Source organism: Tenebrio molitor, chromosome 4 (assembly GCF_963966145.1).
Source record: "Tenebrio molitor chromosome 4, icTenMoli1.1, whole genome shotgun sequence".
NCBI classification, from domain to species: domain Eukaryota; kingdom Metazoa; phylum Arthropoda; class Insecta; order Coleoptera; family Tenebrionidae; genus Tenebrio; species Tenebrio molitor.
The window spans coordinates 8647525-8671483 of NC_091049.1; the positions used below are offsets into that span (position 1 = coordinate 8647525).

At 32.9% G+C, this 23959-nt stretch overlaps 1 protein-coding gene and 1 long non-coding RNA gene across 3 annotated transcripts in view; one reads left to right on the plus strand and one right to left on the minus strand.

Annotated features, from left to right (window-relative positions):
* The window catches only part of LOC138129023 (uncharacterized), a 34998-nt gene extending 15568 nt beyond the window's left edge, over positions 1-19430 (minus strand). Inside the window, exons 1-2 of one of the 2 annotated variants that reach the window (XM_069045277.1) lie at positions 19280-19430; positions 18723-18797 (exon numbers count right to left, since the gene is read on the minus strand). In XM_069045277.1, the coding sequence (XP_068901378.1) occupies positions 18723-18794 (72 nt within the window). In that variant the 5' untranslated portion in view covers positions 18795-18797; positions 19280-19430. The remainder of the gene's footprint in view (positions 1-18722; positions 18798-19279) is intronic. The other variant, XM_069045278.1, reaches the window with a different exon arrangement.
* Positions 19431-20375: 945 nt separating this feature from the next.
* On the plus strand, positions 20376-23421 carry LOC138129037 (uncharacterized). Its single transcript, XR_011159033.1, has 3 exons — positions 20376-20672; positions 20726-21595; positions 21644-23421. It is a non-coding gene; the product is annotated as an uncharacterized lncRNA (long non-coding RNA).
* The last annotated feature ends 538 nt before the right edge of the window (positions 23422-23959 follow it).

A 23959-nucleotide genomic window follows, 5' to 3' on the forward strand; every position in this document is an offset into this window, starting at 1 on the left:
TTTTAAAAATTTAAAAATTTTGGACTTAGAGAACACATTGGTGGTTGAAATTCAAAAAGGTATATTATTATACTCATGTCATATCGTGAGGAAATTCCTTAACATTGACACAAAACATAAAACACAAAAAAGTCAAAATGTGGAGGCGAGACGCCGGTAATTATGTTGATAAGCACTGCATTATTACTTGATAGTATTATCCGTAATAGTGTATGTACTCCGGCAAAATTGCCTGCCGCCGGGTGGAGGTGGGATACGAAAAATACTATTATTTGTTGTATTTTTCATATTAGATAATGATAATCAACCTTGGTTTAAAGGTATAGATGTAGCAGAAATATTGGGTTATGAAAAATCAACAAATGTTATAAATGAAGACGTAGGTGTTGATTTTAAAAGAAAATCGATACAGTCTTGCTTTGTCAGATACTAAATATTCGAGTCTATACTCAATTTCATATAAATGTGCATCTAAGCAAGCCATGAAAATCTGATTTTCTGTTGGTAGTAAAGTTAAAGCTAGTGACTTTGACTTTCAAAGTTGCTTGCTCTGCGCGAACCCGATTTGACTAATTTTTCAGTTTTTGTCCATTTTAACATTGCTGATTTTAAAAGCAATGTTACGTCTTTTTACTGATTAAATTAAAGTAATTCTTATTTGTTTTTGTCTTTGTATTTTTACCAAGTAAAGATTTATTGGATATGACCTTCATAAATGTGACTTTTGTAATGTAACTAAATTAAAGGTGCTTTTACAAATGCACAGCTCACTTGATGCACATTTATATGAAATCAATTATAAAAACCCTTCACAAGACGAAGTAGTATTTTTTGTATACATGGGTTCTTTTTCAGAAAAAGAAATATTAATCACAAATAACTTGTTAGAATTCGCCTTCGGCTCATGAGTGGACTATGTCCACGAATTTATGGGATTGTATATTAGAAAAAACGTAGTCGAAAAATATTTTTAGATATAATAGAAATAGATTATTATAAACATGAAAAAGTAAATTTATATGAATACAGTAGACTCCGGATATATGAACCCGCTTTTAGTGAACTTCCGGCTATAGTGAACGCTACTTTAGGTATCCGAATGTTTTCCCATAAGACTAATACATTTTTTATCCGGTTATAATGAACCCGCTTATAATGAACTTCCGGATAAAGTGAACCGAATTTTATAAACTTAAGGTTTAAAATTTCCGTTTATAGTGAACTTTCCGGGGGTTCCCCGGATAATTCCCCGACTGTAACGTACAGGCTTATGCCTATCTCATCGCGTGGGCCAGTTTAAAACGCAAAAAAAGCCCAATTTATACAAGAACGAGTTGAATACAACGTTTTTTTGTTCGACGAGACACTTTAAGCCTCAAAATCGCTTAAAATCTTTAAAATTAGCTTGACGTTTTGTTTTGACAAGTTGTCACATTTATCAAAATCCGTTCACACAGGAGAAAATTCTCAAATTCTGACAGTGTCGAACAAAAAAATATTTTTTCCAAGCCAGTAGCTCGTGGTGAAAATTTGTACACGCATTTCAAAAACACCCTGTACAGTTGGTTGCAAAAAAACGGGAACTGTCAGAATAAAATTGACACATTTTTACAATTTTGTTATCGCGTGAAACCTTCTTACGAGAGATAGGTTAGAATTATGGTCAAAATTCAATAACATTTTTTAAAATTATTTGATAGGTATTGTCAACTAGAGAGTTAATTGACAAATGGACAAAACCAAATTTACATTAGAAAAAAATTCCTTTCCCGTTTTTTTCGCAACCAACTGTACGTTAAACCTATAATCAACATGATAAATTTTATTTTCGTTTTTAGTGAACCTCGGATATAGTGAACCAGTTTTCATGCATTTTTCACGTTCACTATATCCGGACTCTACTGTATATACAAAATGATATTAAAAAATGGGGATTCGCGCACAATTCATTCAAAGCGTTGGATATTATTAACTATTAAAAATTTTAAAGAATCAATAATGATGAATAACAATAAGGCAAAAAAAGTTTGGAAATATTATTTTCATTTGAAGAAGAGTTGGCAGACAGATATGAAAATTACGTTAACGAATATAATCTTTTAAAGCAATATAAAATTAATCCTAATTCATTAAACATATTTGATTTTATAAGTGAAAATAACTATAAAATTTATTTGAGTACGTGGTTTACCAATGTATTTAAATAATTTACCAATAGTTTCCGTTATTCGAAAAGAAAAATATAATAATAACAAATGATCTTTTATGCTTTGTACAATATGGAACTTACGTGATATTAAGAACGATTTAAAGAAAAATTTTAGGAAACTATAAAATAGAATACCAAATAATAAATTATAAGATTAAAAATGAATTATCATATTAAAAAAAATAATAATAATAAAAGATAATATAAATGTTTCGCCAAATAATTTAAATATATAGGCTCTGCCATTTCTATTGAAACACCACCTGTTGGATTTTTCCTAACATTTAGCAATGTGTAACAGGTTCGGTTGGTTGTAAAACGGCTTGTAGTGAGAAATTTGAAATGTTGACATTTTCTGGTGTTTTCTAGTTCCTAAAACGTCAAAGCAAATCACTGTCAAAAAAAGTATGATAAATTGATAAATCAATGATCTAACTACACATTTAGCAATTATTTATCTCGTCGACGCATCGTGCGTTCTTAATACATATATGTATATAATAATTTAATATAAATGTTCATAGAAATATAAAAATTTTACGCCTGCGAGTCCTATCACTGCAAATGCGAGTGAATGGTTTTTAGCGTGGTTATCTGTCGTGGTTAGTGTTCCTTGCTGGAAGGTGGAACGTAAAACCCAAGGGAAACTCAAAGAATTTTAATCAATGAACAAGGAAATTACAAAATCAAAGGATTGGCGCCAGTTTTGGAATCTTGAAGGAATTCGCCTCTCAGGTGTGATTGGATAATTCTGTAGACAACAATATCAGATATCTGGAAAAAGAAATTGTTATTATGGGGGTATGTGGGCAATGTGGGATAAGATTGTAAGGATTAAAAAAAAATCACGAGTTTGAGGAACTCAAAACACATAATTGAATGAATTGGGGAAAAGTTTAAGTAAAAAAATTTTGGTTTATTTCAATGTATTAAGTATTTTAATAAACTAGACTTGCTGAAATGTTTTTATTGAATTTTTCTTATAGTGAAACCACAGAGGATGAACGTAACTTACACGTAACCTCACTTTTCTGCTGTTAAAGTTAAATGAGTTATAATAATTAATAACAAATAAAACTGCACTGAAAGTTTAGCTGAAGAGATGAAAATCAAAGTTACAATTAACCAATTTAGAACAATAATTTAAGGTGTCCCCTCAAGGCGCATGTGCCAAGTGGCGTGTGATAAAAAGTACGGGATTTAATTTTGATGTTATACCTACCTAAATGTTAACATTGTTAGCAAATATGTTAAATACGTTCTAAGCTGAAGACGCTGACGCTTTTTAGAATGATAGAAAAACACCTTTTTTAACTTACGGAAAAGATTTCTGAAATTTCAACACAAATTTTTCTGACTGACCACATTGGCTGACTTAAATGCAGTTTATCATATAATTTAATAAGAGTTCTCTTCATGTCAGCACCCATAAGGACTCGTTTTTTTTTCTATTTTGCTCTATTTTCGCGAAAAAACAATAAATTCTTGATAATTATTGGGTTATAACTGAATGAAAGACGCGTTGAGTCAAATATGACATGACATTCAACAAAAATCAAGATTGGCAATAATAGTCAAAAAATTACTAAACATATTTGCAGCGTTGCCAAACTGTCAATCAACAGGTGGTGTTTCAATAGAAATGGCAAAGCCTATAGCATAGATTTCATTGTGTGTTCATAATTTTAAATCCCTAATAATGAGATTTAATACAAAAAGGGGTCAAGAAATTAGAGAATACTATATTACTTTAGAAGAAATATTTTATTCATATTTAATTAGTGATGGAAGTCCGGATTTTTATCAAAATGATAAAAATCAAAAATATGATATTTATCTGCTATGCCAAAAACGTTTTTAGCAGATAATTATCTCATTTATATTTCGCGCTAAAAGTTGTCTATTTTGTTACAAAACATAACCTCAAAAGTCAATGTTAAACCTAAAACGTACGGTTGGTGGACAAAAAAAACTGGGACAAAAATGACAACTATTCAAATCGAAATTTGGCAAATTTGCACCGTTTAATTCAGGCTTGCGAACAAATAGGTTAACTACGAAATGATGACATAAGACAAAAATGCCATGTGTGACACTTACAAACATCAAATCGAATTTTAGATTTCATCCGTTTTCAATTCAATTTATAAAAACACGTAGGTAAAGGTAAGTTGAATAATTATATATTGCATATTTGTTTAAAACAAGTTGTTAACGAACAAAAAACCTAAACCTAATACTTCGTCATTGCACCATTATTATCAATGACCATCTGTAATCGGCGTGGCATTGATAATACCAACTCCCTGGTATATTCTGGTGATATCTCGTGCCAAGTATCAACAATTTTTTGTTGTAGTTGTTCGACCGTATTTGGACGAAACTCATTTTTATACATAATTGAGGTCATACGGCCCCAAATATTTTCAATCGGATTTAAATCCGGTGACTTGGAAGGCCACGGTAAAGTATGCACCCCTTGCTCATCCAAGAACTCTCTAACAACTCTGGCTCTATGGACACGACAGTTATCATCTTGAAATATAAAATTTCCTTCACCAAACACATGTGTGATTGAGGGAAGCATTATCTCCCTCAGAATTCGAACATAGACCGGTGCTCTTAGCCTCTCCTCCACAATTGCACAAACTCCTGGGCCCCTAATGCTGATGCATCCCCATACGTTGACTGCAAATCGTCCACTTCGATTGGTGGAGTGAACGTATTCTTCATTATATCTTGTCCCTACAGGTCTATATACGCGGAGTCGTCCACTGTTAGAAGACTGGAATGTCTTTTCATCAGAAAAGACTACCGTATCCCATATATTTTGATGAATATATTCTTGAGCAAACATAACTCTTTGTTGTTTATTCTGTGCAGTTAAAAAGATTTTATTTGCTGCACATCTATTATTTAGTTCAGATTTCTTTATTCTTCTTCTTGTTGTTTTTAAAGAAGCAGGAAAATTCGTCTCCTGTCGAGCTCTGATGGCGGTTTCAAATGGATGTAAACGAAGAAAGTTTATCATCTCAAAATCTTCATTATCCGTGGTAACTTTTGGACGGCCAGAGCCTGGTCTTCTTACAATGTTACCAAAAGTTGCAAGTTTTTGTTTGGTGAGCAAAACAGTGTTTTTGCTAACGTTTAGCTCGTTAGCAATTGCTCTTATGGTAATACCCTCCCCAAGGCGTTGTCTAATTACGTGTTTTTGTACTTCTGTTAGATTTGGCATTATTTCTTGTCAAGATAACTGTCAACAGTGATTGTAAAAGTCAGTTTTATTTTGACTTTATTTTGACAATTAAGAGCTTGATACAAACGTAAGAAATTTTGCGTGTCCCAGTTTTTTTTGTCCACCAACCGTACATAAAACGTCTCGCATTCGCGTTCGCGCCTTTGGCCATTTTATGCTAATTCGTGTATAAAAGTGTTAAATTATGCCACGACAAAGGTCGTTGATTTGGAACCACTTTCGGAGGCATCAGAGAGGTAGATACATATATGGTGACTGCAATTACTGCAAGAAAAGATTTATTAGTAATGCCAAGAGGATGCAGTTGCATATCAAATCCTGCACCAAAGCGCCCAAAGAATTAAGGGCTGGATTTGAAAATATGCCTAATGTGGTAAATAGAGAAATATAATAATAAACTCATTCAGAATGACTTATTATAATTTATAATTTATTGTACCATAGGAAAAAGAGGGATTACTCAACTTAAGTACTGCAACGACACTTACAGTTAGTACTGGTAGTAGGGACACTTTAATTACTCCATCCACATCATATTCAGAAAAGAAATCTCAACGTTTGTTGATTTTTTTTGACTCAATTAACAACGAAGAAAGTTGTATTTTGAAGCGACTTTTTGCCAGAGCTGTTTATGCTGCTGGTTTGCCTCTTTCGGTGACAGAAAATGACCATATGAAAAAGTTTTTCAAGAGAATTCGTCCGTGCTTTCATTTGCCATCTAGGTACGAGTTGTCAGTGCCATATCTACAAAAGGAATATGAAATAATTCAAAAAAAAGTGCTGAAGAAAATTCGAGAGGCAGAATCATTGACCATATTAACAGATGGATGGACCGATGTGAATGGGATAGGCATAATGAATATAATGGTAGCAACTCCAATTCCATTGTTTTATCGTGCTGTTGATAGTGGGACAGAAGCTCACACTGGAGAATATATTTCAGAAATGCTAGGAGAAGTAATTGAAGAAGTTGGTGTTCCGAAAGTTGAAGCAGTGGTCACAGACAATGCATATAACATGAAAAGTGCTTGGGCAAAGTTAAAAAACAAATATCCGAATCTATTAACATATGGATGCATGGCTCATGGATTAAATTTGTTATTAAAAGATTTATTTAAAAAAATTACAACATTATCAAGATGTGCTGCCAAATCAAAAGACGTCATTAAATTTTTTTTAAATAAACAGTTGCCCAGACAAATTTTGAAAGAAGTTCAGTTAAAAGAAAACAACAAGGAAACAGCTCTAGTAGTAAGTGTGGATACTCGATGGGGCTCTACAGTTTTATCACTTTTAAGCCTTTTAAAAAATAAAGATTATTTGCAACAGACTGTTATGGACAAAAGAATTAAGAAGCAAATAGATCAGCAAACAAAGCGATATGTCTTAGATGAAGGAAATTTCTGGTGTATAATAGAAAAAGTTTGTAAGATGACTGAACCTCTGTTAAAAATGATAACACTTTTAGAAACAGATACACCATCAATGTCAAAAATCTTTTCTCTGCTTAAAAGCATTGAAACGAAGTTTTTGACCGAATATGGAGATGAAAATGTTTTAACATTTTTAAATAAAGCTGACCAAAAAAAGACTATCGGTATATTCAATGAAAGAAAAAGTTTCTTTTACCATGAAGTACAATTAGCTGCATATTTACTAGACCCAAAGGAAAAAGGATTGAATTTAAATGAAGATGAAAATGAAACCGCGTTAAATTTTATAGTAGATTTTGCAGTTAATGATAAGTATAAAGTGGATAAAGTTTTACAAGAAATCACTGAATATACAAGTAAGTCTGGAAGTTGGGCAAATATCAATATTTGGAATGCTGCAGAAGTTAGTAAACCTCTAACATGGTGGAGAGCATTTTTTGATACTAAAGAGTTGACAAAAGTTGCAACACGTATATTGAGTCTTCCTTCCACTTCAGCTAGTTGCGAGAGAAATTTCAAAACCTTCGCCAATATAAAAACAAAAAAAAGGAACCGGTTAACAATTGAACGAACAAATAAACTTGTGTTTGTGAAGCACAATCTGAAGTTACTTTCGAATGAGTATGAAGAGATAGAGTTGGAAGCTGAAGCCAGTGAAATTAGTGAAGAAGGTTCAATCAAAGCTAGTGAAATTAGTGGTGAAGATTCCAGTGTTGGAGATGAAGATATTTATGGTGAAGTGGAACTGTCTGAAGATGATAATTCTGACGCTATTGAAGTTGATGAAGATGTAGCTGTTGGAGATGTTGATTTTACTGAAGTAGGGGAAACTGAACAGAGCGAAGGACGAGCTGAAGGGCTTTCTGGAGAGAAAAAGATTGCAATGAATGATACTGAAGTTTTTGAATACTTAATTTACGATAACACTATTGAGAATTTTGAAGACTGAGAAATGTGTTTAATTACTTTAATCTAAAGAATTTATTTTGATTTTTACTTTTTTTTAGAATCTTTATTTTTTGTTATGTTGAATATGAGTTTACTTTTTGTTCCCAAGTGTTTTTTTATTTTGTTGTTTGTTTACAGAATATAAAATATAATTATTATAAAAGTGTGTTAAATTTTTTTAATCATAACCTGAAAATTTCAGGTATTGAACACTATTTCTTGTTATGAAGTTTAAACAATTTAAAACATGCATGTTTTTGGTATGAAAATGTTCCTAAAGGAAAGGCCAGTTGAAAGGCATGCTTTTCACTATATTTAATACACTAAAGACTTTATTTAAATATAGAGAAATCACTCAGATAAAGCAAATTGAAAATAAAAATAAAGAAATTCAATAATTGAACAACGATAATCTGAAATTAAGAGGGTCAAAAATATTACCAAGTTAACCAAAGACCATATAGTAAGTATAATACACTGAACTCCAAAATTAACGCATCACTTTGATTTTTTTAATTAAAAAAAAAATGTTTTGAAATATTTAAAAAAATATGTAAACAACAATAACAGCTGAACCATGGGAAATATTTTCAACACATTTTCTTACAAAAAAGAGTACATAAATGTAAAAAAATACAAAAATTCGAAAAGGTAACATCACGAGTAAAAATGAGAAATCGAAAAAAACCATCGAAAGTTAAAGATTATTTTCCTGAAATCTTGTATTGTCCCCTCTAGCGTTAATTGTAGCTCAATAACGTAGTGGCATGTTAAAAATGAGGTTTCTGTTATGAATTTAGCCTATATTTTGCCAAATATCCAGAAGTGCTCTTGTTAGCTGACTGAAGTCATTTGGATGTCCTTACATTGCCTGTAACAGTTTTTCCATATTATCCCATAAGTGTTCGATTGAGTTGAGGTCAGGGTTAAGCCGGGAACCCACTTGCTATGCAACGTAGATTGACGTGGGTTCGCATTGCCGAACGAATAGGCACACTATGAACACGCCACGTTACGTCTTGTGACGGATATCATTTTGTACTTTAATATCAAATTCCATTTATTTCAAAAACCGATGATGTTTTCATGATTTCAATGACACCAAATTTTTCCTAAATGTTTGAAAGGACTCTTAGTGAAAAATTATGTAAATTAATGTAGTGGTTATTGAATTAAAACGAAATATTGACCCGTTTCATTAAAAAATTTGAAATGTTTACAGAATGTTCTACAGTGATACATAATAATTCCTGAATTTTTTGAGAATTTTAAATCGATTAGAAGTGGGTGTTTTCGATCGGGCGGTAAAACTTGACTTCCTGTATGAAAATCTCTACTGCGGGGAGGGGGGACAACACGCTTTAACACGCTTACTAAAAAGTCTGGACGGTTGGATCGAGCATACGTCGTCCCACGTCGTGTGGCGTGTTGTCGGATAGCATGGAACAAATGAGTACGCAGTGCATTCAAATCTTTGTTAAATTTCTGCACACATTTCCGTCGCGTAGCGTAGTGTAGCTTAGTGTGGCGTGGCGTGGAGCAAGTGGGTTCCCGGCATTATGTGCTGGCCACTTCATAACTGATATTTCAATAGTCCTAAATTAGTCGGAAATTCCCTTGCAATATGTGGCTGTCTATTATCTTGCATATAAATGAAGTCTTGCCCTACGAATGGGGCATAAGGTACAACAACAGGTTCCAAGATGTTCGTGCTATATCGATGTGCATTTAAAGTGCGTCTAACTGAAACCACCAGCTCTGTAGCTACGTCTAAAGATATTCCTATCCATACCATTATTGACCCTACCCCAAAACTCTCTTTAGTAACGAAATTACACTGCGCATATCACTCACCAGGTCGTCTATACACTATTACCTGTCCGTCAGACTTGTATAGACAGAACCTGGATTCACCGAAGGCCAAAACTCTGCGCCAATCTTGTTCGACCCAATTGACATGTTCTAATGCAAAGTTTAAACGGGCCCTCCGAAGAGCTGCAGTTAACTTGGATCCAGTGGCTGGTCTTCTCGGACTCGGATGTATCTGATCCTCCTTTAGTCATTTTCTAACAGTATTTTCACCCAGGCGGAGTGCATATTGTCTAACATGCGATCTTGAAGTCGGAGAGCAGTGAGAAACCCTTCTCTAATGCTTATTAACCTTAAGTATTGGTCCTGGTGAGGTGTTGTGATCCGTTTTCGGCCTTGTCCCTGCCTCCTTGTGTGCCGTCCAGTCTCCCTATGTCTTCTTAGAACTTTAGATACGGTAGATTGGTTCATACCAAAGTGATATGCTATAGTCCTCCGACTCTCTTAATTCTGAGCTAACAAAATCACTCGCACGGACTTTTTAAATGCGAAGTTGTTCCTAACATCACCCATGTTAAAAGTAAATGAAGATTGATGTCAATAGGCGAAACAAATGACCGATGGTGGCGCTGCAATCGTGACAAATATGGCCGTCGTAAGAAGTACATTACGTTATTTCGTTTCTGTTTTTGTTATTGTGTACGATGGTGTACCTTAGTTTTGAGGATGTTTTTTCTTATTTGGAGGCAGTATCCTCATCTCAGTGTGTTGGGAAAGGGCCGAGAGTCTTAAAAAGTGTCACCAGAGTGGTTTTATTTGCTCTGTGCCTGAAAACTTAAGCATCCATGCTTTATGTCTATCAACTTTTTCTTTTAATCCAAATCTGTTAAAATGTAGGTACCAATTTAATGAAAAACTACGGAAGATTAAACATTCATATTGAATGAACTTTTGAGGTTATAGATTTACTTGTTAGTTATTAGCCGTTGACGATTGTTTTAAATACGCAGCAGGCCAAGATATTTTTTTGTTAGATTGCAGTCAGGTCCTGTCATATACTACGTGACAAAGAAAGGTAAACACCCAGTACTTATAGTTTTATTTCAATAAGTTTTTGCGGGCAAATGTGTTTTGGGTCAGATAAGAATAAATAACTATTTTGAACCAAATAAAGGCACAAAGGGACCAGAAAATCATAGTTTGGATTGAATATTTTCCATATAAGTACAGTTTTAAAGTAATTTCAAATGACTAATGCCATAAAAGTGCTGTTGCAAAGGCAAAGTGGTTTTTTGCAACTTGAATTAACTTTAGTAAATAGTAAACAGACATGTAACAACCACGAGGTATACTTCACAAAGTAATTCAACCAGGTTCCGCCAGAGGTCACTTTAGAACATTTCGTTCGCCTATACCATTGCCATCTAGAACACAAAGCCTTAAGGCAGCAATTGTTTTTGATCGTGACGTCACAGTAAAGGCTTCATCGAAAAACGCATTAAACCTCCAGAATGTAATAAAAACAGTAAAAATTTTGGTTAGAACTCTTTTTTTTTAGTAGAACGATGTGTTTAGGCTTTACAATTACTGCCTCGTGGAGTTAAATGCCATTAATGACGCGAAAATTGTCATTGACAAGTGAGGTTAAGTTTGTGTATTTATTGTTTTTTCGTAATTTTTACTTTGTGAATCATTTAAATAACACCAAATCACAACAAATGCTTCATACATCTTAATTATATGTGTAGCAAATATAGTTTCAACTAAATTGCCCTTACAACGACTTGTAATCACGAAAATGTTGATAGGGTATAAAAATACTTCCCAGGTTTCAACGTCTCTTGCGACGTTCGATGAACAGTAAATACCCTGGTATCAACTGAAACTATTATATACACTTGCCACCAAGCTTTTGCTTATCTCACAATTTTCCATAAGAATGATTAAAACACCGTATTTGATACTTTCTGAAAATGTAAACAAATGTCAAATTTTGACGTTTGGCCTTCCTCGTGACGTCACACGCTGTCTGGCTTAAGGCCTGGAGTTCGAGATGGCAATGCCTATACTGATTCAATTTTTCAACTGTTACTAAAAAATTATTTTCGAGTAAATTTAAAAATTGAGCAAAAACCATATTTTTGCTCATTTTTGTACACAGTGGCTGGAAATTTAATTTACTCTTGTAGAATGATCTATGTTTTTCCTCTATTTTCAGTGTGTAAAACAATTTTTTGCTTTAAAGTAAAACTTTTCAAAAAAACCGTAAAAATACAAGTGATGCGTTAATTTTGGTGGTCAGTGTAGTTTTATAGCAAAGAATCGGTAATAAACAATATTTTTAGTCCGCATAAATCCAATTGTGGTAAAGAGATGTTTTTACGATAGTAATTTAATCGATGATGACAACGTAAACAGAGAGCTCGTTGATACCCTAAGCAAAACAAATTGTCCTTAAAAAAATTAAACTTTTTTTAGTCGTGCTCGAGGTCATTTGTATAAAATCACCAACAGAGCTATTTGGCAAATTATTTTTAAATAACGTTATTACAAACTTGTCATTATTAGTTCTGTGATTGAAACTCTAAATTAATTACACTATTTATTATGGCTCCAAAAATTAAAAAAAAAAACACACAAGCGGCATCACAGCATGAAAATTTAACCGACAACACTGTTTAGTAATTTTTCTAGTGACAAATATGTCACTTCAAAAAAAGAAGGTAAAATGAATTATGATTTCATTTGATTTGTCTGGTTTGAGTTTACAAAATAATTTAAGAAAAAAATTATTTAATTTGAGAAACACTGGACTATAAAATTTGCAAATACAAATGATGCACACAGTCAATACCAACCTAAACCATTAAATAATTTTTGGGGATTTTTTTGTTTTCACCAACATAATTCAACAGGTGGTGGTTTTTTAATTTTTGGAGCTATTATACATATGTATCTATTAATTTTTTAGAATACAACTAACTGTGAGAGATTTATTTTCTATCCTAGCTACTTATACTGTCAAAATACTGTTAACTTTACTGTTAAGTTGAGTTTAATAAATTGGTAATCTGAAATAGTTTTATGAAATAAGCTGAGTATGTTTTGTGTGGCTATGATAATCACATATACCGGGTGATTCAGATTGGTATTCGCGGCCCTATATCTTTTTTATTTTAAGAAAGAAGTATAACAAACCATACATATTTGTAAATCGCTTATGAAACTACAATAGATGATGTTGTCAAATCTTCTCTACGATGACATTTGTCAAAGTTAAGACAGTCAACTATTTTTTTTTAAATAGTACCTTATACATTTCTTAGTCTATTCTTGTAAAGCTTTTTTTTCTACATTTGAATGTGTAAAAAAAGTTGACACTTGCAATAGGAAAAAATCGAGAAAAAAAAAATATGATTTAATTTATTCGAAAGTGTTATTTTCTAAAAAGAGCTAGTTAGCCATGGAGACAATTGAATTTTGACATTAATAGCGTCAATTATTAAAGTACCTACATTTAAATAAATAGTTATTTTATAACCTACATTTAAATAACTAACTATGATATAACATCTGGCTTCAAAACCTAACTTCTTCCTGACTATACCGCTTTGAATGCATACACGATGAAAATATGTAGTTGAATTTTGATAGTGCATGAATGACAGTCATAATGAGTCTTGGGAATCGTATTCGAATTATTCGAATATTTGAATAGCTGACTATGTAAAATTCGAATAAGTGTAAATTATAATATTCAAATAAAGTAAATTCAGGATGTCAAATAATTTTATTTTTTGGCTATGTAATTCTTAAAATAGTGAGATGCAGGGAACCAACAGAACGCGAATTTAGCATAGTAAATTCAGTATGGATTTGGTATTTCGTCCGAGTCTCAGTTTTCTGGCCGAGGCGCACCCGAGGCTTGAAAACAAACAAGGTCAAATCATTTTATTTTTTGGCTACGTGGTTGTCTTGTAAATAGTGACATGCAGGGAACCAACATAATGCGAATTTACAAATGTTTGGCTTACTAGCTCTTTTTAGAAAATAACGCTTTCGAATAAATTAAATCATATTTTATTATTTTTCTCGATTTTTTTCTGATGTAAGTGTCAACTTTTTTTACACATTCAAATGTAGAAAAAAAAGCTTTACAAGAATAGGCTAAGAAATGTATAGTGTACTATTTAAAAAAAAAGTTGACTGTCTTAACTTTGACATATGTCATCCTAGAGAAGATTTGACAACATCATCTATTGTAGTTTCACAAGCGATTTACAAATATATATGGTTTGCTATACTTTTTTCTTAAAACAAAAAAGATATAGGTAGGGCCGCGAATACCAAACTGAATCACCCGGTATACCAGTGTAATTTCTTCTTTTTGGAGGAGAAATCTAGTGAGTAATTACTAGATGACAAGTGCGAAGTCGAATAATATAATGTATTCCAACTTTAAAAAAACGATGCTTGGCCATGACAATCTGACAGATTTCATCCTGTATATCTGAATAAAAGTTTGGTTAGGAATCTTGAAAATTTTGAAGTCACAGTGTTGCCATACTTATGTTCCGCTATTTTGCAAAACTGTGTTAAAAGAAATTAATAAAGAACCAAGCATTTTTTATTAAAAATAGCAATTGAAAAAAAAATCAAAAAGTACACATCTGGTGGAGGCTTTAGTCATTGAATGAGTTTCAAGAACGCTTTCTTTAGTTTAACAAGCAGAAAACGGATAAGTTTTTCTCCAAAATGGAATCACTTTTTTTAAAAGACATCTAAACTTTAACCTCCTTCACTATTTCATCTTCATCATTAGATTCCGAATCATCTTCTACTGTAGCTGTAGCTTCAACTGTAGCTTTGAAATTTTGACGTGTTTTTGTTCACAAAGAACTTTTCTATTATTAACAATTTTGTGTTTAAAAACCCTATTGATTTTAATACTTTATACAGAAGTATAAAGTAGTTCGGTCCCCTGTAAATTCTAATAAATTCTTCGCTGTTTCCAGTAGAGTGTCTAAAGAAAAAAACTCGTTTTTGCTTGTTTAGCGCACGAATAATTTCGGTCAGATCTCTTTTAAAAAAATCATTCCACTTTTCTGATTTTCCTCTTTTTGTAGTCTTAGTATCCGCCAGACTCTTTTTTGTAATTATGCAATATATAACAGATCTTCCCACCTGTAAATACAGTTTAGGATTTAATCGAATACAAATTCATTGTTCTCACATTAAAGATGTCCATCACTCTATTAAAAATCGCATCGTTAGATCGGGCCTATCTCGTTTAAAATGTGTGTAGCACTTCAACACACTACGTTGTCTCGAAAGACACAACTTTTGACATTATGCACTTGTAGTAAACTCTTCAAATTATTAGTTTGTGTTGTTTAATTTAAAATACATTAGAAAAACGTCAAAATGACATTTATTGATATCTTTTTGTTTTAGAATCATCTTGCAACATAGCATTTCAAATTTAGTGAAAAAAGGTTCACAACCAAAATGAAATGAAATATAACTACTACTTTCCTCAGTACTGCCAATTTAACAAAATTAAAGCATGGCAACCTATCGTTTTTTTAAAGATGGAATAGATTATAAACTATTTTATAAATTGAATATGGGTTATGCCCTTTTTCCGATAAATGAGATTATTCTCTTACTTCTAAGTATAAAAAATAGCTGCAGCCAAGTGTTGTGTGATTTGGACAACTTTTCTGGATTATGAAACTAGCAAACTAACGGAAACAACTTACAGTACGAGTCAGCTTTAAGTTGATATTTCCTCTGAGATATTAAAAAACCTTTATCCAACATTCAATAGTAATATCGTGTTTTACTAGTTAGTTTTAATTGAGTAAACTGGGCTATAACTAGTCTGTTGTTTTAACCCACGTTGCCATTAGCACCGTGGGTTATTAACGTCCATACAGTGGCGGCTCGCCAGGGTAGGCAAGGTAGGCGCCGCCTACCCGCCGTCCGAATCAAATTAATTTTTTTTATGGGTAATTACATATACATATTTAAAAAATATATCAATATATATTTATTCAAGTCTTTTTACTCTATTAAGCATAGGAAAGATATGCGTCGGAATAAAAAAATCTACACCTACCATAATTATAATTCCACAATCCAGAACGAGAACCCAGGCGACATTTAATTTACGCCTGAAAAACGAGTCAACCATAGCGCATTATCTCGCTCGCTCTACCCTATCCATATAGAAAAATGTCTCGCTTCTGCATTAAATTTCGCATATTATTCGACTCAAGCAGGCACGAGCTTCGGCTGCCTTTAGGATTTATCGGATCGACGAATGATTTTTTCCGTATTCGCGGGGCGTGAGGTAGGGGGATTGGTGTTCAGTCCAGTGTCGCTAAGGAAATGCCCATTGTTTTGACTTCGTTGTGTAGTTAAGTGAGCGGGTGCAAGGCAGGAATTCAGGAGGCAGGAGGGTAATAGGTATTTTTTTTCTATCCTTGGATAAGTTAAAGTTTTATTAGAGATGGATGTACCACACGATATTGTCTGCAGCCTTATGGAAAAACCTTTTTCGCAGCGCCGGAATGAGGAACGTTTTGAAATTGTTTCATTGGGCCGTCCCGTGCCAAACATTTCAATTTTATCTAGTGATAAAAAACATGGTCAATCATTTTCGCGGTCATTTAAATATACGTGGTATACAAGCCATAAGTGGTTATGTGCCAGCATTTTTAAAAATAAGTTATTTTGTTGGCCATGTTTACTTTTGACAAATTTGAGACAGAATATTTGGGTTTCGCGAGGATATTCAGATTTAAAAAATTTATCGGCTGCTGTAAAAAAACACGAGGCATCTAAAGACCATTTGCAGAACTGTTTAAGTTTAAAACGCCTCGAAAAAAATGCTCCCACAATTGGGGATGCATTAGAAGCGCATGGTGCTTTATCTATTAAATTATATAATGAAGAGGTAAGGAAAAATCGAATTTTGTTGACATATTTGATTGACGTAACCGTTACTTTGGCAAAGCAAGAACTTGCATTTCGCGGTCGAGATGAATCCAATAATTCGTTCAACACTGGCAATTTTAAAGAAATATTCAATCTTCTAATTAAACGTGACTCTGAAATTCAAGCACACATTAAAAAAATTGGGGGTGTTTTCACTGGGTTATCAAAGACTATTCAGAACGATTTGATAGAATGTGTTGCTGATTTTGATATTCAACGGATATTCTCGAAAAATCTCAATGCGCGCTGTCCACACGGTTTGTGAACAAACTAAGTCAAATAAAGGAGAGGTTTTTAGGATTTTTTGATGTCAGTGAAGACAGAACTGCCGATGCTCTATATACTCTTATTACAAATGTTTTGGCGCCATATGAATTTAAGAGCAAATTGGTGGCCCAGTGTTACGATGGGGCAAGTGTTATGGCTGGATCTTTGAACGGGTTACAAATGAAAATTAAAGGTGATGCTCCGAAAGCACTTTTTACTCATTGCTGTGCTCATCGTTTGAATTTAGTATTGCAGAACGGTTCAAAATGCATTCGAAATTGTCGTATATTTTTCGCCACCTTAACATCTATTCCTGCCTTCTTCAACCAGTCTGCTAAACGAACATTTGTTTTGGATTCAGTTATTGGCAAGAGAATTCCGAAAAGTTGTGAAACTCGGTGGGCTTCAAGGTCAAAAATAATACATATCGTTGATTCAGAGTGGAATAATTTAATAAGCGTATTTTCACGAATATTTGATGATCAAAGTTCTGGAGCAGAATCAATAAATGGTGCCCGAGGCTATTTAAAACATTTTCAAAATTTTGAATTTGCTTTTCTTACCGGTGTCTATAATGAAATTTTCAACATTACTGATGTGCTTTTTTCTATTTTACAACGTAAATGCTTAGATATAAATTATTGCCAACAAGAAATCGAAAATGCTTTAATGAGAATTAAAAAATTAAGAAATGAGGAAAATTTTATTGTTTTTTATCAAAAAGCACAGTCCAAATTATCATCAGTTATAGAACAGAACCCACCTAAGAGAATGAAAGTATCCAATAACAATATGGACCAGACCACTGTATGTAAAGCGCTATATTTTGAAATTCTTGATAATATTATAGTGCAAATAGAAGTTCGTTTCAAAGACTTGGCAGACTTAAAATATTTTGCTCTGGCTGATAGTTCCAAATTTCAAAGTTTTGCAAATAATTTTCCTCATCATTTAATAAATATTTTGTTTACACAGTACTCCTCTATATTTGACAAACAGAAATTAATTAACGAGTTAAGTGTAATTTATAACGATACACAATTTGAAAATTTAAAGGTTGTAGAGATATTGCAATCATTTACTCAAAATGAACTAATCGAAATATTTTCTGAAGCCTATAAGTTATTTGTTTTGATCGCTACGATTCCAGCTACTACAGCTAGTGTTGAGCGAAATTTTTCTTGCCTAAAGAGAATAAAAAGTTACAGCAGAAATTCCATGACTCACTTCACTTTCTTTACTTTCAATTGAAAAAGAACTACTCTGCGAGCTTTACAAAAATGAAACTTTTTATGATGACATAATTCAAATTTTCTCTACAAGTAAAGACAGGCGCATTAACTTAATATATAAAAAATAATCTGTCGACTGACATCTTTAAACAGGAGATTTGTTATTATTTTATTTTTTATTATTTTATTTACTGTTTTTTATTCGTATAAGTATTTTGTTTAATAGAATTTTTAAATAATTTTAAGTTTTCAAGAATTTAATTTATTTACTGTTTTTTATTCGTATAAGTATTTTGTTTAATAGAATTTTTAAATAATTTTAAGTTTTCAAGAATTTATTTTAGTTATTAAGTGAGAATAGAGCTATTGGCGAATCACTCACTAAAAAAAATGATAACGCGCCGCGGTAATACCTCAAACTTAGGGTGGTGTGGAAATTTACCTTGCCGGAAAAATAAGTCAAAAAAGCAACGAAAGAAAATACATCTTATTCCGTTCTCTATTTATCACCAATAGATTATAAGTACTTAGTTTATACCTAGATTTTATAATATTTTGTCGCCTACCTTACTAATCAAGGCACGAGCCGCCACTGCGTCCATAACCCATCGGGAGCAGAATTTCATCAATAATGTCATTATCTAAAAATTTTGGAATATTGGATAAAACGTTGTATGGCATACGTGGGTTATTAAGTACTACCCACTCGAGGTAATAACCTACTCGGGCAAGCCCTCGTAGGTTACAAATACCTCTCGTGGGTAATATCTTAAATAACCCACTTATACCATAAATAACTATTACAAAAACATAAATTCAGAAAATTGCCTAACCTATAATTAATTTTAGGTTCAATTCAACACATGTTACAACTTGACAGTAATAGTATACCTAATAAACATAATTATTCTATTAGTTACTATTGTTTTGGACGTGAAAGCAACGTTTTTCATTTACGACATTGGAAAACGATGACAATGTACCACGTGGCTGTTCAGTTATTTCCGTCGTCTGCGTTATTTCATTTACTTTAATTTTCGACAAAACCGTTGAAAATGAACGGAAAGCAGACGAATTATATTTTACTTATAACATTTAATTAATATCAAGACATATTACTTACCCCCTAAAAACAATTTGATTTAACACACCAATAAATTGATAACGACACAAGCCAACGCGTGCGTCAACTGTCAACGCAACGGAAAACGGAACCATAGACAAAATAAAGTATATATAGAACGCAAAGTTGGTGTATTAATTGTGTCCTGGGTTTGCGTCTTGGCTTGTGCGCACCGTCCACAGGCCGGAAGAGGACGCTGAAGTTGTTGCTTGTTAAGGTACTATATCACAAAGGTATCGCCAACGGTGCAGAGATATATCTCCCTCTCTTTTAATTTCGAGCAATGTTAAGTTAATCTGTTTGACAGGATACAAACATCCCTTAAAATTGTGTATACTTCTATCTTTGTCGCACTCACGGGATTTATCGATAATGTCCTCTCTTTTAATTTCGAGGCGAAAAATTGTGGAGCGGAATGGCGCTACCTTCTAAAGATATAGTACCTTATTGCTTGTTGCTGCCAAACATTGCCAAATTACCCGGTTTTTAAAAAACAAATAACATTACAAAAATTATAAATGTCAATCAATTTAATTGTCAATTGACTTGAATTGAATGTGAATTTACCATGAAGCGTTACAGCATTAAAAAGTGGTACAGGTCTGTTAGCACTACGTGCCATAGACTTCCAAATTCATTGAAATATGGGAACTGCTTTAAAGAGTAGCTGAAGTGGAAGACAATTTATTATCTGATGGAGTGTGGAGTGAAAGTGTATAATAACCACACGGTTTGTAAATTACATTTTGAAAAATCCGACTGTGGCACCAATTAACACACTTCTAAATAATGCTGTACTTGTCTAGTTTGCTCCTGCCTAATGGTAAACTCCGTCCAGCGAGAGATTGGGAGAATTTAAATTGTAGGCTTGTAACCCAACACTACAAAATCCACTAGAATACAATACAAAAAAATTTAATAAAATTAATTATTGTGGTGGTACCTTTGAAATAATTTCCCGGGCATTGTAATCCTACGCCAATTTATGCTGTCACAGCAAATTGTCAAATTTCAGCTGTTGTCGTTGCCGCTGTCATTTTGAATCGTCAACACCGTGTGTGGTTTATTTGCTCTTTCGTCTTCAAGTGAGGTATTTTGTTGTGTTTAAAACTTATCTGGGATAAGTTAGTTTGTTCGTTTGTATTGACTAAGTTCTGTATTGTTAACCCCCTGAGTAGTGTGTGTTTTGTTCGTTGTTTCCTGCTTAACTGTTTTTTTTTGTGGTGTTTAAACTTTCTTAGTCTTTAAGATTAGTTAGTTTGTTGTTTTAGTTTGTTTCTGTTCAATAAGTTCCCTATTGTTTACCTCCGAGTGCCTTTTTTAAGTGACATTCCTATTTTTAAACATGAATCCCTTTAGTGATATCACGAACAATATCCAGACTGATGCAAAGGTATGAACATAATATTTTAAATTTAATTATATTGCTTTAAAACTGTTTTGTAGGCAACCCGAAGCTATTTAACTGTAGCTGGCAACCCAGCAGCGCAGAGGATGATTGCAAGTGCTTGTTCATTTTTCATGAATGAAAAACTTACAACTCATAGTCCACTGGAGGTTGTTTTTCATACCTTATAACACAAAATACATAGTATTATATCATAATTTTAATGACATCATTTTGATTAGGTCAGATTAGTCAAGGGTTAAAAGTATTTTTCTTAAAGATCACTGCGAGATGCTTAGGAGTTAGCAAAAACACGGTGTCAAAGTATAAAGATGGTCCAACTGAAACATCATCAAGAAAGTTGACGAGGCAGCGTCCCAGAAGAGCCACAGCAGACTTGCATTGCAATGTTAAGCAAGAAGTTCGTCTTGTTCTCTATGATATGGTGCAGAGCAGTAAGAAAAGGATTCTGTACTGTAAAGCTAGTTTTTTTCATTGAAATTTGTTTTGTCAGAATGATGTTTTGTAAATTTTTTTTAGATTGTTATGGGTCTTTTGTTCATATGAATAATGGTGTAGTTTAATTGTGTCATTTTCTGTTGTAGAGAAGCCTGTAACTTTAAACAGTCTTGGTGCAGAGTTGGCCACCAAATATATTTACGAACACAAAAGGTCAAGTTTAGCACTACTCTTAAAGAACTTGGGCTTTTCTTATAAAAAAGATGACAATCGAAGAGCTCTAATGGAAAAGCCACACGTAGTTGCGTTGAGAAAAAAAATTTTATCGAAATTTATGAAAAATGCTGAAAGTTCAGAAAGAAAACCATGTGTCTTTTTAGATGAAACATGGGTGTTTGCAAATGGTACCGTGCGAAGGTCATGGCAAGATGAAGATGTGCGTTCAGTTAAGAAAATTTCAGGAGAAGGAGGTAAATGTCAGTTGTGGTTTTATTTTACTGTAAGTACAATAATTTCAGAGAGATACATTGTCTTACATGCCGGAAATAAAGATGAATTTATTGAGGATGCTTCTTTAATTTTTAAAAGCAAGAAAAATTCGCTTGATTACCACAGCGAGATGAATGCCGAAACGTTTGAACAGTGGCTCCAAGATGTTCTCCTGATAAAACTGCAGCAGCCCTCTGTCATTGTTTTAGATAATGCTAGTTACCACAGTCGTTTGGAAGAAAAGAGACCAACGTCAGCCTGGAGGAAAGCTGTTGGTTGCAAAAAAATAACATTTCATATCCTGACATTGCTAAAAAAGACTATCTTCTCGCATTGTGTAAACAACATTTTAAAGGGCCCGTGTATGCCGTAGATCAAATTATTCATGCAGCAGGACATGATGTTATACGTCTGCCTCCATACTACTGCATCTTTAATCCTATAGAGATGGTATGGAGCCAGGCTAAAAGAAAATATGATGAAGTGGTCCTGCAAAACCACAATCCTTTGGAAGCATGGGCCCTTGCTTTAGCAGCCATAACACCACAACAGTGGACTAATTATGTAGAGCACACGGAACGACTGATTTTTAAATACTGGACTAAAGAAAAATTTGTCACGGTCAACGAAATCATCATCAATTTAAATTTGGATTCCGATGATAGCGATAATGATTTCAGTCATTTTGAAGATGAATAATTAAACTTTTTGACGACCGAACATATTAAATTACAGTAGCCGCTCGATTTTGTGAATGCTCAATTGTATGAACACCTCGATTATATGAACAGCCACATATTTAACATTGTAGGTTCGGTAGAGTGAACAGTTGCACTCTTAATTCAGTGAACATTGATAAATTGCCTAATGTTTACCTTAACATTATGCTTCCACTATACAAAACATCATAAATAAGATATGCTGAGCCAGCCTTATATTAATTGACCCATATTTAGCATTTCTATATCACATTTCATTTGGCACATCAGTTAAAAATGAAAATGTTTAGTTTGAACTGACCCTGGCAAACGTGTGTTTTACATTGACTGTTCAGGCAAAAGCGTCACAATATGAAACCGCAGCGCAAGTTTTAACATTATTTTTGAAAAAATTGAAATAATAAATTTGATAAAATACTTCTTTAGAGTGAACGCAATATTTTTAACGATGATATATTAACTTTACGTAAATAAATATTGAAACATCGCGGTGATGAAAAATTTAGAGGAAAAAAAAAATGTGAAACAAAACTAACATCTTACTTTAATGTCTTGTAAAAGTCATATTTTGTTAGAATTATAATTTAAAAACTACCTTTCAATTTTATGAACAATTTCGTTTCTTTGAACAAACGTGGTTTTTTATTTGTTCACAAAATCGAGCTGCTGTTTACATGTCTCTTGCAGTATTTGAGTAGACATTTTTTTAATTTTATTTTCAGTCTCCTACCGCTACAGGCTCTTCTGAGGTTTATTCAATAAGTAAAGTTAATATTCTAGAATATATATATATTAATATTAATAAGTCAAATTGAATTCGGACTGGCGCACGGTAGTCAGTCATTCAGACAAACGTCTTCAGGAAGTCTCAGGATTTAATTTAAATTAACCTTGACGATCTCGTTGTCCATTTTTGTTTTATGTTTACAGTATTATGTATTATGTCTTAAGGGTACTCGAGCAGCATTGTCCACAATTTTGTGTAAGTCAGAAATTTAATTTAAAATTAATCAGTTACTGCAGGTGAAAACAAGAACGTATTTGATTTTATTTATTTGATTAATTAAATACAGGCGTCCTTAAACCCAAGGAATTGTTTTATTTCAACTCCTACCCCCCTGAAAAGTTCCCCATATTTTGCATCACGAACTGGTCTTCCGCTATTTTGAACACAACAATTTCGTAGATATTTCACGACCAGCTAAATTAAGTCGTTTGATTCCACATTGATATAGATTATTTCCCTCTCTCGATGTATAATAGTATATATGTATAATTATTCTAATTTACATTTATACGTATAAACGATCTTGTTGGTTGAGGTTTTACTTTTAAATATTCTTGACGCAAGTAGTTATCAAGAGTAGGTACACGTCTTCGTGTAAAATACTTCAACTGTAATATTTTTCATTCATTTTGTCTCTTATTCGTTAAGGTACTTCATTAATTACAGCAAAATTTCAGGGCACAAAGTGTTACTAGGTACTACTTTCTCTGCGTAGAATTTAGTGATTTTTATGTCACCCAATCTCTCGCTGGACAAACTTTTTTTTTATACCTATAAATATCACACATATTAAACAAATTACAAACTTTTAAAGATTCCAGAAATTTCTACATCCGAAA